Source organism: Mustela putorius, unplaced genomic scaffold (genome assembly GCF_011764305.1).
Source record: "Mustela putorius furo isolate JIRA1106 unplaced genomic scaffold, ASM1176430v1.1 tig00000592_pilon_pilon_pilon, whole genome shotgun sequence".
NCBI classification, from domain to species: domain Eukaryota; kingdom Metazoa; phylum Chordata; class Mammalia; order Carnivora; family Mustelidae; genus Mustela; species Mustela putorius.
In genome coordinates this window covers 5,678,200-5,693,453 of record NW_025421426.1, presented here as the reverse complement: position 1 = coordinate 5,693,453, position 15,254 = coordinate 5,678,200, and the positions used below count along the sequence as shown (strand labels likewise).

General features: G+C 55.4%; 1 protein-coding gene across 1 annotated transcript; it reads left to right on the top strand.

Moving 5' to 3' along the window:
- The first annotated feature begins 864 nt into the window (after positions 1–864).
- SNAI1 (snail family transcriptional repressor 1) lies at positions 865–7,167 on the top strand. The gene is made up of 3 exons (XM_004746214.3): positions 865–1,308; positions 1,916–2,443; positions 6,158–7,167. The coding sequence occupies exons 1-3, from the start codon at positions 1,227–1,229 to the stop codon at positions 6,340–6,342; spliced, it is 795 nt and encodes a 264-aa protein (XP_004746271.1). The 5' UTR covers positions 865–1,226; the 3' UTR covers positions 6,343–7,167.
- The last annotated feature ends 8,087 nt before the right edge of the window (positions 7,168–15,254 follow it).

Here is a 15,254-nt window from a genome sequence, read left to right as displayed (position 1 = left end):
TTCTGACCCCCGGACAGGTGAGAAGACCCACCTTGGCCCCTCCCTTCCCTGCTTCTTTCTCCCACCTGCCCAGAGTGATCTTTCTCAACCAAACTCTAACAGGTCCCTCCTCAGCTGAAAATCCTGTCTTGGCTCCCACTGTCCTTGGGGCAAAGTTCAAACTCTAGGCCCTGGAGGCCCAGCAGACCTGACCTCTCCAGCCTGCCCACCCCACCCCCATCCCTGGGAGCTGCTCTCAATGACTCTGAAGTAGTTACTGATTCTAACCTCGGGCCTTTCCCCTCGGTATTTCTTCACTTCCTCTGGGAAGTTGCCCCGGACCCCCTGTCAGGTGATCTTCTTGACTGTCACAGCGCCCTGTGGCCTCCCCGCGCATCAAAGCACACTTCCCTTTGCTTAATTATCCCCTGTTTAGTCCGTCTCTCTCCCCCACCAAACGGCGAGCTGCCCTTCGGTAGAGACCCCGAGTATTTTGTTCAGGGATGTGTCCCCAGCTCCGGGAATAGTGACTGGCACGTAGCGGGTGCTCAGTAAACATTGGCTAAGTGAAGGAATGGATGCCTTTTGCTAGATGATGCCAGATTGCTTTGCAAAAAGGCTGTGGCATTTCACACTGCCAGCAGCCACGTGAAGGTGTTCATTTCCTCGCATCCTCCCCCGAAATGTGTATCGTCCCTCGTCAATCCCACGCTCTTTGTGAGGCGCCAGCCTGACCGAGGAAATTTCCGCCCCCCTCCCCAGCCCGAGGCGGAGGCGGTTTCGGAACGTCAGGTGCCCAGACCCGCACTGCGCGGCGCCAGGGGGCGCCAGAGGCGGACGACCGTGCCGCGCTGAGCTGGCGGGGGCGCGGGGTCCCGAAAGGGGCCCCGTCTAGCCTGGAGCTCCCGGCGCCCGCCCGCCCGCCCGCACTCCGCTGCGGGGCGATCAGCGCAGCGCCCGCAGCCGGGCTTCCTTAGCGGCCCCCGCCGGGCCCCCAGCGCCACGCGGCGCTAGCCCCGCCAGCTCCCGGCGCACCTGCTCGGGGCGTGGCCTCTGGAGAAGGCGCGCCTCGATTGGCGCGGAGGTGACAAAGGGGCGTGGCCACATCGTGTCCCGCCCCATCCCGAGGCTGGCGTACTTAAAGGAGTTGGCGGCGCGTCTCCACTCACAGCGCAGCGGCACGGCCTCGCGGGTGGAGTGCTTCGGGACCCCTGCGCGACCCGGCAACCCCGGCTGCTTCGGCCACCATGCCGCGCTCTTTTCTCGTCAGGAAGTCCGCCTGCTCCCGCCGGAGGCCCAACTACAGCGAGCTGCACGACTCTTCTCCAGGTGAGTGGACGAGGTGAGGGACTCCCGGGGGCTTCGGGGAGACCCGCAAAGGCCGCGTGGGGGTCCCCTTGGGGGAGGGGGCCTCGGGGGCCAAGTCCAGGGCCCGGAACAGAGCCCAAGGGGCTGGCGCGGGGCAGTGGGCGCAGGGGCGTGAGGAGCCCGGGGCAGGTGGATGTGGGCAGTTCGGGGAGGGCTTTCCGAGGGCGGGGGTCTGGGGTGAGGAGACTGCGCGGCGGCCGGGCCCCGACGGCGGGGAAGCGAGGGGGAGCGCGGCCGGAGGTGGGGCGGGGGGCACGCACCTGGGGAGGGGAGGCGCCGGCGCTGGCCCGCGGGCCGGGAGATGGGGGGCACAGGGGGAACGCCCCTGAGTCGGGGTGAACGGCAGCGCCCTTCCTGTAAGATTCGGAGGCCGAGGCGGGTGAGCCGGGCGGCCCCGGGTGAGGAGGGGCTCCGGGCGGGCAGGACGGGCCGCCCTGGTCGAGATCCCTTCGTCCCTCCAGTAAGTACTGAGTGCCGCCCCGCGGCCCCCGCCCGCAGCAGACCTCTGTTTGTTGACTGACTGCGCGACCGAATGCCTGACCCTGCCCTTTTCTCCGTCTCCCTTCAGAGTTTACCTTCCAGCAGCCCTACGACCAGGCCCACCTGCTGGCGGCCATCCCACCTCCCGAGGTCCTCAACCCCACGGCCTCTCTGCCCACGCTCATCTGGGACTCTCTCCTGGCACCCCAAGCCCAGCCCATCGGCTGGGCCTCCCTTCTGCCCCAGGAGGTCCCCAAGGCCGTGGAGCTGACCTCCCTGTCGGACGAGGACAGTGGGAAAGGCTCCCAGCCCCCCAGCCCCCCCTCACCGGCTCCTTCGTCCTTCTCTTCCACCTCAGCCTCTTCCTTGGAGGCGGAGGGCTATGTTGCCTTCCCAGGCTTGGGCCAGTTGCCCACGCAGCTGGCCGGGCTCTCCGTGGCCAAGGACTCCCAGACTCGCAAGGCCTTCAACTGCAAGTACTGCAACAAGGAATACCTCAGCCTGGGTGCCCTCAAGATGCACATCCGCAGCCACACGCTGCCCTGCGTCTGTGGCACCTGTGGGAAGGCCTTCTCCAGGCCCTGGCTGCTGCAGGGCCACGTCCGGACCCACACCGGTGAGTGTCCCCGTGGGCCGCCGCCTTTCTCCTCGAAGTCCCCACTGCCTTCTCTGCCAGCGCTGGGGGAGGAGGGGCGCTCCTGGGCTTACTGTGATTTTGCGAATGTGGAAACTGGGGCTCCAGTCTCCTGACTCCTGGCTCGTTCGTTCAGGGGCTTGGCTCCCTGAAATGTTTGGCAGGAACATTCATTCGTTCCTCAGCTAAGCAGATGGGAGAAGTAGATAACTTTGTCTCTGCAGTCGCCGTTTCTCCACCAAATGGGTTGGAGTTGGATATGGGAGAGGTGCAACCAACACCTTGCTGCCAGGCCAGGTGTGAAGGGGCCCACCTCACTCCACCCTCCCCCAGCCCAGCCAGGCAGGATGTTGTGAGACCCCCCACCTGCCTCTGAGTCCTTCCAGAACTTCAAACCTTGAGTCAATGTTTCACCTCTCTGAGCCTCACTTTACACGTTTGTAAAATGAGCATAAGAACATCTTGTGGGGTGTCTGCGCCAGTTAAATGAAAGAAAGCACCTGGGCCACCACCTGATACATGATAAGTGCACAGAAATGGTTTTGATATTTGCTCTGCTTCCATGCTGTGTGACCTTAGACAAGCGATGTAATGTCTGAGCCTCAGGATTATGATAGCATAATCCTATACGGTGGATTCTGACAGCATTTTGTAGGTTTAGCCATCAAGATTCAGTGGCTCCTCAGTCACTTCATAATAATTTGTTATCATAGTTCTCAGATCTGCTCTCCCTACCCCCACCACGGAGTAGATAAACTCAGTCCTGTTACCCAGACCTGGGAATACCTTTGGCAGCAGGAAACAGGTCTTAATGTTTCAAAACCATAATAAATGGGAGATGGAGTCTCTTCTGTCCTCTAACTTTCTGGAAATGTGGAAGAGGTAGCCACTGTGTCTTTTCAGAACTTGAAAGGTGGAGGCCACCATATTTGGGGCTGCTCTTTGTGACTTTGTAGAAGGTTCAAGGGTCATAGCTGTCAGCTTTGGGGTCAAGCTGACTGGGTTGGAAGACCTCAGTTCTGGCATTTCCTGGCCCAGTGGCTGACCTCTGATCTGTGAGGGTCAGTGGGGCGGTTTGTTAGGCCTGGCGTTTTGCAGGCGTTACTGGTATCGTTATTACTCCTACAGAGTGTCCCTGGCATCCTCCCCAGCTGGCAGACCATGGCTCCTCATTTCTCTTTGTGCACACATAGCCCTGATTTTAAAGGGACCCGATAGAAGGGTCCAACTGCCTGGCCTGTCTTGGGCGATTGCCCAGCTGAAGAGGGCTCTATTTGGAGGAGTCAGAACCCTTGGGGTGGTACTCCCCTGAGCCCCCCAGCTTCTCTCCCCACCCATCAGGACATTTTCATGTAAAGGCACGGCTGGGACACAAAAAGCCTGTTGAAATGCACCATCACCATCATTGACTCCCATTGTGTGCGTTAATGGTGGGCCCAGTGGGTGGGGGCTGGGGGGGTGGAGCAGGTGCATGGGCCAGTGGTGCCCAGCACCTGTTCCGGCCGCAGCTGCTGGCCCACAGCGTGTCAGGCCCCTTTAATCCGAGGAGTATCACATGTACAGTGCCCCCCTTGGCGGCCTTTGTCCCCGCCGGCTTGGTGCCGATTTCACACTCGCCAGGATCGCCATAAAGACGTCTGCGGGGGTGGGGGATCTGCAAGGGGTGCAGGTCTGTGCCTGCTGCTTGCACACACAGACCTCCACCCCAACATACCCTATAAGGCCTCCTTCCTCCTTTGTTCACGTTCGTGTCTAATCATACATGATGTAAAGGTAACTTCACCGAGCACTTGCTCTGGGGGGGGGGGCATCGCCCATGGCTTCCTTCACCTGGGTTAATGCGGTAAATCAACAGCCTTAGGAGGGAAGTGATGTCCTAAGGCCCACCTTACAGATAGGAAACTGAGGCAAAGAAGGAAATCAAACTTTTTCCAAGTCACAGCTCATAAGACTGAGCCAGGGCTTCTTCATCTCTGCCAGGGAGGTGAGAGGGAAGTGGCTTTCTGTGCCCTGGGGTTCCCTTATCCATATCTGCGTACAGTAAGCCCTTAGTTCACAAGGGAGCATGTGAAGTATGAAGAACTTCACTTGGACCTTATGGTGCAGTCCTCAGACCCTTCAGGCCTAGTATGCAGAGGGTGCTCAATAATGACAAGTCAGTTAACTCAGACATCCCTTCCCTGGTCTCCTGCTAAATTCCCCCCTTCTGTGGTGTGGCCTGTTCCTTGTATTTCTGCCCTAGGAGACAGAGCCCTTGAATGGATGGCTCCATAGTGAGCCTCAGACATCTGACTTCTGGACCCCTCCCAGTGCCCAGCACAGTGCCCCAGGCAGCCAGAAGGTTGATGGGATTCATTCATTCCCTGCTCTTGAATTCCAACCCTGGGATTTAACAAATGGGCCATGGCCTAGGGGCATATAATGCTGGGAGTGGGAGGGTAGAATGCTATTTTTTAGTAAAGAATGCTCAGCATTATTGCCTGGCACAGAATGGAAGCTTGATAAGTACTTGTTTAATGAGTTATTATTCAGATTTTTTATTTAGGAAATGCACCCCCGAGGAAGAAAAAACGAAATACAGCACTGTCAGTGTTTTTGTACTGTGAACGCTTATCATCTTAGTTGGGGCAGGAATTAGGAAAAGTTGGTGAACAGCATTTTCTGGTAGTGATTGAAGGGTCGGGCTCTTCGGAGCCTTTAAAAAAAGACTTAGCTATTGTATAAGCACTTACTGAGCGCTTACTGTGTACCTAGCTCTGCATGCATAACTCTTTTTCAGCATAACCTTGGCCAGGCAGGTGGTGTAAGGGCCACAGGTGGGAAGGAGTTTTAAACAAGGTAGAAAGTAAAAGGTTTCTGTAGCCTCTTGGGGGTCCCAGGCCCCAAGCCCTTGGAATGAATTCAGGGGAGGCCCCTGCTCTCGGGACTCTGTCTGATTGCGGGACAGACAAGACTTGACAATACCAAACGTGGTCAGCATTGTGATGGGGAAGCAGCTCAGAGAAGGAGCTGAACCTGTTGGGGGCAGGGGTGTGCCAGGGAGCCTTTAAGGCTGACCCCAGCTTTGTCCCCAGCTGAAGTAAATCCAGGAGTGATCATGAGGAATACCCACTGTAGCCCCCTTAACTGAGAGGCCATCTATATAGTGATTAAAATCAGAGGCTGTGGAGTCAGGCTGCTTGGTTCTTGCTGGGCGGCTCTGCATATGCTACTTGGCTTCTCTGTGCCTCGGTTTCACGGACTCTAAACTGAGGACAAGGGTAGGATTAAGGGAGATGAGCATACGGTGCTCCTTGCTGTCTCTGGCACAAAGTAAGTGTTCAGTAAACGCAGTTGCCATCATGGTCTCAGCTGGCTTGCCTGGGTAAGTGCTTTATTTACCACCTCTGGATTACCAGCCCTTACAGGGGTGGGGATGAACAGCTCCATTTTACAGATGAGCAACTGGAGGCTCAGAGCAGCCGGATGACTTGTTCTAGGTCACATGGTGGGAAGTGGCAGAGCTCCCAATCATATCCAAGCCTTTGGACACTAGATAATGGCCTGGTTTTTCTGGGTCATGGGATTCCTTCAGGGGTGGAGTGATACGGCCTCTAAAGGCCCAGGTAGGTGGATGGGCGGGCAGGGATTTCAGTAAATAAATGTCCGCTGTTAGCCCAAGTGGTTTTAGCACTCAAGTCCTGTTTCTGTCCCCAGGCGAGAAGCCCTTTTCCTGCTCCCACTGCAGCCGTGCCTTTGCCGACCGCTCCAACCTTCGGGCCCACCTGCAGACCCACTCAGATGTCAAGAAGTATCAGTGCAAGACATGCTCCCGAACCTTCTCCCGCATGTCCCTGCTGCACAAGCACCAGGAGTCAGGCTGCTCAGGGGGCCCCCGCTGACCCTCAGGGCGCCTCCTGCGCCTCTAGACCACCCCCTGCATCGCAGCCTCTCAACTCCAGAAAGAAGGTGCCCCCATACTTCTCACTGCCACGGAATTCTCTTCTGAGCTCCCCTGTTTGGCTCTCTTGGCCCCGCAGGGCTCTGAGGACCATGTTCCAGTTCTCTCTGCCCCAGGTGCCAGTGGGCTCTGAGGGAGGCCTTGCCGTGGACATGTCTATGGACGGGTGATAGGGAGGGGGGTTTACAGCCGACTGTTCTGGAGTCCGGCTTCTCTGTGTGGGTTTGTGTATCCAAAGGTGTTTGGATACAGCTGCTTTGAGCTCCAGGACAAAAAGGAAGACTGATAGGAAACTACCCCCCACTCAGGGGAACCCATTCCTCCCTGACCTAGAACCCTCAGGCCACCCCTCCAGGAGGTGTGACTAACTGTGCAGTAATCCACCCCCAGGTTCAGCCTGGGGGCCTGTGGGCAGTCACTGACACAAGGACGTGTCTAGACCCCAGGTTGCCCCGGGCCGGGCAGCTATCTCAGTCTCCTGTTTGTCACCGTGGCACCTGTCTCATGGGCAGTTCAACAACAGTCCCAAAAGGGTCTGTGAGTAATTGCTGTCACTTGTTGGGGGCCTGAGTGGGGTGCTTCAGCCCGACTGATGTGTCTCCCAGAACTATTTTTGGGGTCTGACAGGTGGCCCCAGGAGGAAGATGTTTACATTTTTAAAGGTACACTGGTATTTATATTGCAAGCAACATTTTGTACTAAGGAAACATTTTGTATAGTTATATGTACAGTTTATTGATATTCAATAAAGTGGTTAATTTATGTATTAAAGTCTACTTCATTTTATAGAAGGGTGAGTGTTTTCCGGGCCTTCAGGAAGGGAGGAGGGGGGCAGGGATTCATGGAGCCCAGACCATTCCTGATGGGCTTAAATCCTGACATGATGTGGCTTTGGACCACTGACTTCAACTGTCAGGGACCTTATTTGTACAAATGGGTTTCCTCTGAGCCTGGGTGTCCTGTCTGATGCGGAGCATGGGAAACACCTGCGAGCCAGTGAGCAGCAGGGGGCTGTGGGTAGGTTCCTTGCACTTCTTACATCGTGACCTGGATTTATTCTCTCATCCTTCCATTTTGAGGCTGACCAGGCCTACAGGGTGAGAAGCCAGCTCCCTGGGTCTTGTCAACTGGACAGGCTGCTGGGCTTTGCCCCAGCACTGCAGGTCGTGCGGGGATGGGCTGACTGCTTCTCCGAGATGCGGGAGTGGGTTACAGTGAGCAAGAAGCGGACAGAGGATGTCCTTCCTGTTTCCAAGAGCTCTGGGCCCCGCTCTGGGCCCCACTCTGTCCTCCCTGTCGGACCCACACCTCTGTCTGGCCGCTGGGTACCAAATGGCCTTTGATGCAAGGAAATTGGCTGGCCGGAGCCGAGAGGGTGAGAAGCCAGGCCAAAGGGTAGGGGTCATTCAGCTTCCTGCTGGAGGACAGGACGGGAAGACGGTCGGCTTGTGTCCTGGGCTGGGATAATTCACTCCTGGCTGGCTGTCACGGTGACCTCACCTCTGGGGCCCTCCTGGGGCCAGGAGAAAATGAGTGTCCTTTTTGAGCACAAAAGGTGCTGAAGGTGCCAGTTTCCTGCGGGGAGCTGAGCAGGCGTTGCAGGCGTCCCAGAGCTCCCGAGCCCCACAGTCAAGCCGGGGGTGGGGGGAGCTTCATGTTCCAAAGGAGAGATGATTCTTTCTTCTAAACAGGAAATGGTGACCCGCAGGCCGGGAGCAGCCCTTAATGACTTGCAGCTTTCCTCCCAAAAGAAAAAAAAAATAGTTCTCTAACAATCGCCAAATTGTAGCTGGCCTCCCTGAAGGGAAGTTAGGGAGTTGCGGTTGGGGGGGGGGGGGCGATGGGGGTTGGGCACCAATTTGCTGAAGGCCTACTGTGTCCGCCATCCGTGGGCTGCCACGTACAGGCGCCCACACTAAGTGCTGACAGCGACTGGTGAGGGGGTAAATGACTTCACACACTCCTGGGGCGGGGGGAGGGGCAGGCTTCGTGCAGACCCCTCCCCAGCATCTAAAATGGGGTGTACCAGGCTCTGATCCTCCTGGGAGTTAGGGATGCCTGGGTTGTGCCCCTGTCAGGGCCTGGAACAAGGCTCTTCCCCCTGGGACCTCAGTTTCTGCCTCTACAAAATGGGGGCCAAGAGGGCCCTGCCTTCCTCCCCAGAGCCTGGAAAGGGGCCTTCACTCAGTCGTGATGAGCATCAGGTGTGCCAGGCCCTGTTCTAGGCCCCCGGGCGCAGCCGTGAGCAGGCAGTCCTCCGTGTGCACATGGAGCTTAGGTTCTAGCGAGGGAGATAGCAAACAAACAAGTGACTAACTAAACGAGTCTAGACGCTCAGATAGAATTAGAGGGATCCACGGGGCAGACTCTCTTGATAAGCCAGAGCCTGTGCTGCGCTGACTTCCCAGTGGAAACCTGAAGGAGGAGAAAGTTCAGGCGTGGAGGGAACACGGAATGAAAAGGCTTGAGGCTGGAACAAGCTTGCTCTCTGCAGAGAAAGACCAGGACGGGTGGAGCTAGGGGGACAGCGTGGGACCAGTGAGGCTCCCACATCCTGCAGAGTGAGTGTGCGGCGTGAGGAGTCGGGATTTTAGTCCAGCCTCTAGCAGTCAGGGGCACCAAAGCAGGGGAATGATGAAGCCTGCTCAACTGATATGCGGGCTCCCCTGGCTCCTGGAGGAGAGCCCACTTAGTGGAGTTAGGGGAGGCGAGAAACACTGGGAGCCCTGAGGCTCCAGCAGAAAAGATGTTGGCCTGATTCAGGGTGATGGAGGCTATGGGGCCAAAGGCTCATTCAAGAGGCACAGTGCCCGGGGTGCACACCTGAGCACTTATGGGCTTTAGGGCTATTAAAAAGGGATATTGGCTCCCAGGGGCTGAGGTAGGGATAGGGATCAAAGGAATCAGAGGGTCCCTATGTCCTGATATGGAACAGTCCCCACTTAGCCACACTGCTAAGCGAAAAAAATCACCTACAGCACATGCTCCTTTTTGCGGGAAGAAGGGGGGTGGAAATAACCATGTTCTTCATTCCTGTCTGTATTTACATATGGAAGCCCTGGAAGGATTTACAATAAAATATTAAAGCATTTCTCTAGGGAGTCACAGGAGGAGGCATGGGGCTGCCGAGACAAAGGAGAAGAAGGGGGGAGACGGTTTTTTTAGATTTTTTTAAATTATTATTTTAACGACTTCTTTTTTCAAAAAAGAAATCTCTACACTACTCATACTATGTCCAGTGTGGTGCTCGAACTCACATCCCGGAGATCAAGCATCGTGTGCTCTATGGCGAGGCCCAGTGTTTTAGATTTTTAAAACATGTTTACTTTAAAATAATTTAACCTGACAGAAAAGTTGGGAAAAAAGCACAACAAACAGGGATCTTTCATATGGATTCTGGAAAATATCGAACATTTCTCCTGCTTGTGTCTTCTCTCTGTGCACGGTTACACGTACTGACACACTATTTACTTCGGAATCATTTGAGAGTAAGTTGCAGACATGATGTCCCCTGAACTGGTACACATTTAAGCATGGATTTTTAAGGACAAGAACATTCTCTCCTACAAGAATACTCCAATGGCGGAAATCAGGAAATCGAGCTTTGGTGCTACACTATTGTCTAAGGCACAGATATCATCAAGTTTCTGCCCCCGTCCCAGGGACGTCCCCCCACAGCCCGTTGGGGGTGGAGTGAGATCCAGGGTCACACACTTGTCCTGTCTCCTTATTCTCCTTTATTCTGGGATAAATGGTCTTTTCTTGGTCTTCCAGGATTTCAAAGCTCCTCAAGTGTTCAGGCCAGGTGTTCTGTAGAATGTCCCCCAATTTATGGGCCCAGCACGCTTCCGCTGTGCAACTCTGCTAGAATGTCCCCCAACTTAGACTTTCCTGACTCTTCCTAGTCGTTTCACTTGGGCAGTGCGCTCTTGGCAGAACCACAGACCTGGCGTTGTGGCTTTCTTAGTGCAAGGTATCCTGAGGCCCATGAGGTCCGCCTGCCCCATTAATGGTGACATCAGCTTGGTCCACTTGGTTAAGGAGCTGTCTGCCAGGATCAAGTTCCTCTTTTTCCCCTTTTGTACTTAATCTGTATCTTGTGGAGAGACATTCCGAGACCATGTGAATATCCTGTTACTCTTCAAACTTCCACCCACGGCTCTTAGCCCTCACTGGCGATTTTCACCTAAATCAATTACTACTGTGGTGCCCGCCGAGTGGTGATTTTCTAGCTCTTCTGTTTTTACTGGTTGGCTTTCTCCTGTAGGGCAGAGCTTGCCCTCTGTGTCTGGGCCGCAGCTCCGAGCTGCAGGGTTGCCAGAGATCGGGTGGGAACCAGCAGGGGCTGGTGGGGCCATTCGATCCTCCCCTGGGCTCTTCTTTATAAAATAAGTCCAGGAAATAAACCAATGGCCATGCAGTGTCCAGGCAGGCAGGGCTGGGCCCGGGCCACCTCGGACACATCTGGGCCCCATTAGGGACCCAGCGGTTACTTATGGGTGATCCTTGAGCTGGGATGGGGGTACTCTGGCAGGCGGGAAGCCGGGTCCTTCCTGCTCCTCTTTGCTTTTCCGATTGTTAACGTCACATGTTATAGGAGTTTATTCTTTAATTTAAAAGAAAGAGGAATGGTTAGATCTGAGGCTCATTTGACATGTGATTAGCATACCTTTTCCCAGTGCCTTTACTGTGCAAAAAGTTCAGTTTGTATCTGTCTAAATTAAAAAATAACACATATTTACATGTGCACATGCTCCAATCTCAGCGACAGGAAAAGCCAGAGTCCTCCCCATGGCCCACAGGTGCTGACTCCGTCTGGCCCTGGCACCCCTGCCTCAGCCCCTCCCCCATGCCCTCACTCCCTCCACTCTGCCCCGCCCTCTGTCACCTCAGGGCCTTTGCACTCTCCTCCTCTCCTCCCTCAGAGAGCCCTACACTGGCTCCTCCAACCCTCCCTCTCTGGTTTGCACCCAGTGTCTTCCCTGTTGAGATGTTTCTCTCCAAAGCACTTGTCACCATCCGACAAACCATATTTTCACTGTTCACAGTTTCTGTGTTGACCGTCTTGCCCACCAGAATGTCTGCTCCCTGCAAGTGGAAACAATGTCTGCTCTGCTCACTGTCCAATCGCTGTCGCCTCGTGTCTCTTGTGCAGAAGGTGCACACTTGGTAAAATTTCGCTGAATGGTGAATGAACGCATGTGTGCCCCTAAGAAATACAGAATGGCCACCACACTTATGGGGCACTTTCTATTGCTGGGCACCATGCCGAGCACCTCACATGGATTGACTCATTAAACTTACACAGCCAACTCAAGAAAGAGAAAACCAAGGCACAGAGAGGTTAAGTAACTGGCTCGGGGTCACAGAGCAAATAAATAAGTGGCCGAGCTAGGAGTCAAACTTTGACTTCTTTTTTTATTGTTGTCATTTTGCTCCTTCTACCTTTGGGGTCGGTGTAATTACAACTTCTTAAATTGCAGTAGAACAGAGTCTGAGTCTTTATCTTGGCCTGCCCAGCAGCTCTGGCACAGAGGGGCCCATTTTGTTCCCAGTCTTCTAAAAAAAAACCCCACACACCCTTCTCCAGCCAGTGGGCAGCCAAAAGTGTGTTGCGATATTAGCGGTACTGGGGTGGGGTGCGCGCCCCCTGCAGACCAGGGGAGAGGCTTCCAGACTAGGAGCTCCATGAGGGTGGGACCACCCACCTGGTCCGATTTCCCTGTGCGCCGTGGGCCTTGGACACACTCTGGGCATCCCCGGTGTGGCTGTTCTAGTCCTTCCTTGCCCCTCCTAGCTAGTGGTCGCTCTCGGAGATCCTGGCATTCCTGGGCTTGTGGCAGGAAGGAAAGAAGGGCAGGAAAGAGAAGAAAAGAAAAAAGAAGGATCTGGAAGAAATATACCCACTGCTCATAGGGATTTTCTTTGGGTGTAGGTTCAGGTGCTAGTGAGGAGGAGGATATTTCATTCGATAGAATTTTCACTTGTCCTTCCACTATCATTGCTTCTTCCAAAGCGCCTCTCTTGACTTACAATCAATCAATCAATCAATCAATCCTTTAAGGGAGAAACCAGATACTCCCATGGGGACTTGAAAGGTACCACACGCGCTGATAAGTACAGGCAGCAACTTGTAGGGCAGCCTGAAAAGATAGTACGATCGCATTTCTGTCAAGTTTTACCTCCCATTTCATGCCCTGTTGCCTTCTCGGAGAGGGAAATGTGTGTCCTGCGGGGTCCACGGGACTTCTGTCTGGACGGCACGGATGCTGGGGTTTTAATTCCCTTCTTGAGAGATCTCTGAGTTTTCTAGAACGTGCATGTGGTTTTCTTTCTAAACAGAAACAACACACACACACACACACACACACACACACACACTGATGAAGGACGTTCAAGCGGTGGCAACATCCCAGGGTGAAGACAGCCACCGTGTTTCTTTCCCGAGGGCTGTGGGGTGACATCTGGGAGCTGTTCGAGGCCCCTTGTGGGCACCGCTGTGAGCTTTGTCCTCAGCCTCCGTGTCCCTGGGCAGCATTGTCCAGCCCCCAGAGGCTATCACTCCCTGAAAGCCCAAGTATTTACTGTGCAGGGCTGTCTGCGCAGGGGTGGGTCGGTCCTGAGCAGGAGAGAGACAGACAGAATTCAGGCAGCTCATGGGACCTGCCCAGAACACACAGCTGGGAGGCCACGGGATTTCTTTGGGATGGCTTTGGATTTTTTTAATGCCTTGATTGAACTACAATTCACGTACCATATGCTTCTTTCCCTTAAAGGGCACAATTCAGCAGTTTCTAGCAAGTGCGCAGGATCGAGCAACCATCCCCACCGCGTCTTCCAGAGCGTTTCATCACGAATCAAGAACCCCCACGCCCAGGAGCAGCCACTCCCCTCTCCTCCTCCCCACGGCCCCTGGCGACCACTCTCCTGCTTTCTGTTTGTAAGGATTGGCCCCTTCTGGATGCTTCAGACACACATGGAATCCTATAAGTGAGCCCACATGGCCTGTGTGCCCCTCTGGGGCGGCTTTCTCTCGGTGTCGTGTGTTTGGGGTCCCTCCACGTAGCATGGCCGCGCTCTGTTCTTTCCGTGGCCCATTACTTGCCACTGGCCGACTCGCCCGGTTTCATCCATCTACACGGCGGGCAATGGATTTGGGAGTTGGGCTGCCGGGCACACTTCTGCACACGCGCCTGCGCGCCCCCCCCCAACCCCCAGCATTCTGCAAGTGTTGACGCGGCCCTGCCCCCTTGCACACTTTGTTGGCATGGGGGGGTTATTGTGTATTTTAGCCATTTTAGCAGGTGAGCGTGTGTGACAGTCTTCTCAAGATGGGACCGACCCACAGGAGACTGCCACATGGAATGTACCAACTGGGATGTTTTTCTTTCTCTTGAGAAATAAAAGGAGAGCGATTTGGGGCCCATGTGGTTAACTCTTAGACACCAGGATTGGAATGGGGTCTTCCCTGCCCCAGGGTCAGGGTGACTTCTGGGAGCAGGACCCACTTCCCATGGGGAAGGAGAAGCCACGGTGTCCTCACTCTCCCACGTGGGGCTCTGCTCTGGGCCAAGGGCAGGTCTGCAGAAGGTCAGGAGACTCCCCGCCGGGAGACCCTGCCATGGGAGCTCAGTGCTTCCTGCACTCAGCGCGCGTGCACCCATCCCCTCCTGCCTGCCAGGCCCAGTTCCAGGCACCAGCAAGGCAGCAGCGAGTACACAGCAAGTCCCTGTTCTCAGATAGTCCAGGGAGGGGGTGATGTTGCCTGGCAAGACTGCAGGGTGCCAGCTCTGTCTGGGATGTGGGGGGTATTTGGTGAGCCTTCCCAAAGCTGGTGAAGGAGGAGGAGTTAGCCTGGCAGAGAGAATTGAGCAGGAGGAGGAGACTACAGGCAGAGGGAATGGCAAGTGCAAAGGCCCTGAGGTGAGAATGTACTTGGTGTGTTCAAGCAGAGGTCAGTATGGCTGGAGGGGAGAGAGGAAGGGGTTGGGGTGGGAGAGGCTGGCAGCGGCCTGCCTACACGGCACTGAGGGACCAGGTGTTCGGATCTTATTCTTAGGCATGGGAAGCTGCCAGGGGATTTTACACAGAGGAGTGACTCTTCTGTGTGTGGGAAATAGACTGAGGGGACCGAAAGGAAGTGGGAGACAAGAGAGGAGGCACCTGCAGGCGGTGGCTTCCGCTGGAGAGTCAGGAGGAAGAAGGGGCGGGAGACGTCCATGTGCCTGTGCCAGGGGTGTGGGGGGCGGTGGCGGGGGGCGGGGGGTGATTCTAGCACAGCCAGCTGTGGGCTTGAGCCCTGAAAGGGGAGGACAGTGGGTAGTGGTGCCCGTTGACAAAATCGGGCCTTCTGGAGAGGAGACAGGGAGGGAAATGATGAAATGGATTTCTCTAGAATTCTCTTCTCGCCCAACCCTCTCCCAGCCATGTCCACCGGTCCCTTCGCAGCCTCCACGTTGCCCGAGTCCTGGTCTCCAATGCCTCACAGTAACTGAACGACAGACCCCAGACCAGCTGCCGCTCCTGGCACAAAGCAGGCTCTCAGGGAGTGGCTGCTGAATTAGTTCAAGAAGGCTATGGATGGCCTTGCTGGAGAATACAGTACTAGGGAGCCACAGAGGAGTCTGGAGGGAGGGAGGGCTGAGTTCTCTCACTCACTCTCCCCCTCTTCTCCCAGGCCTGTGGGAGGGCAGAGGCTCTCTGGGGTCTTGACTGAGGTGGAGTGACCGGTTCCAGGGCCCAGGAATGAAGCTCATCACCACAGCCAGTCCTCCAGGAAATGCGTACCCTCTTACTCTCACATCCCCATTTTGCAGAGGAGGAGACTCAACTCCCAGAGGGAGGTGGTTTCCC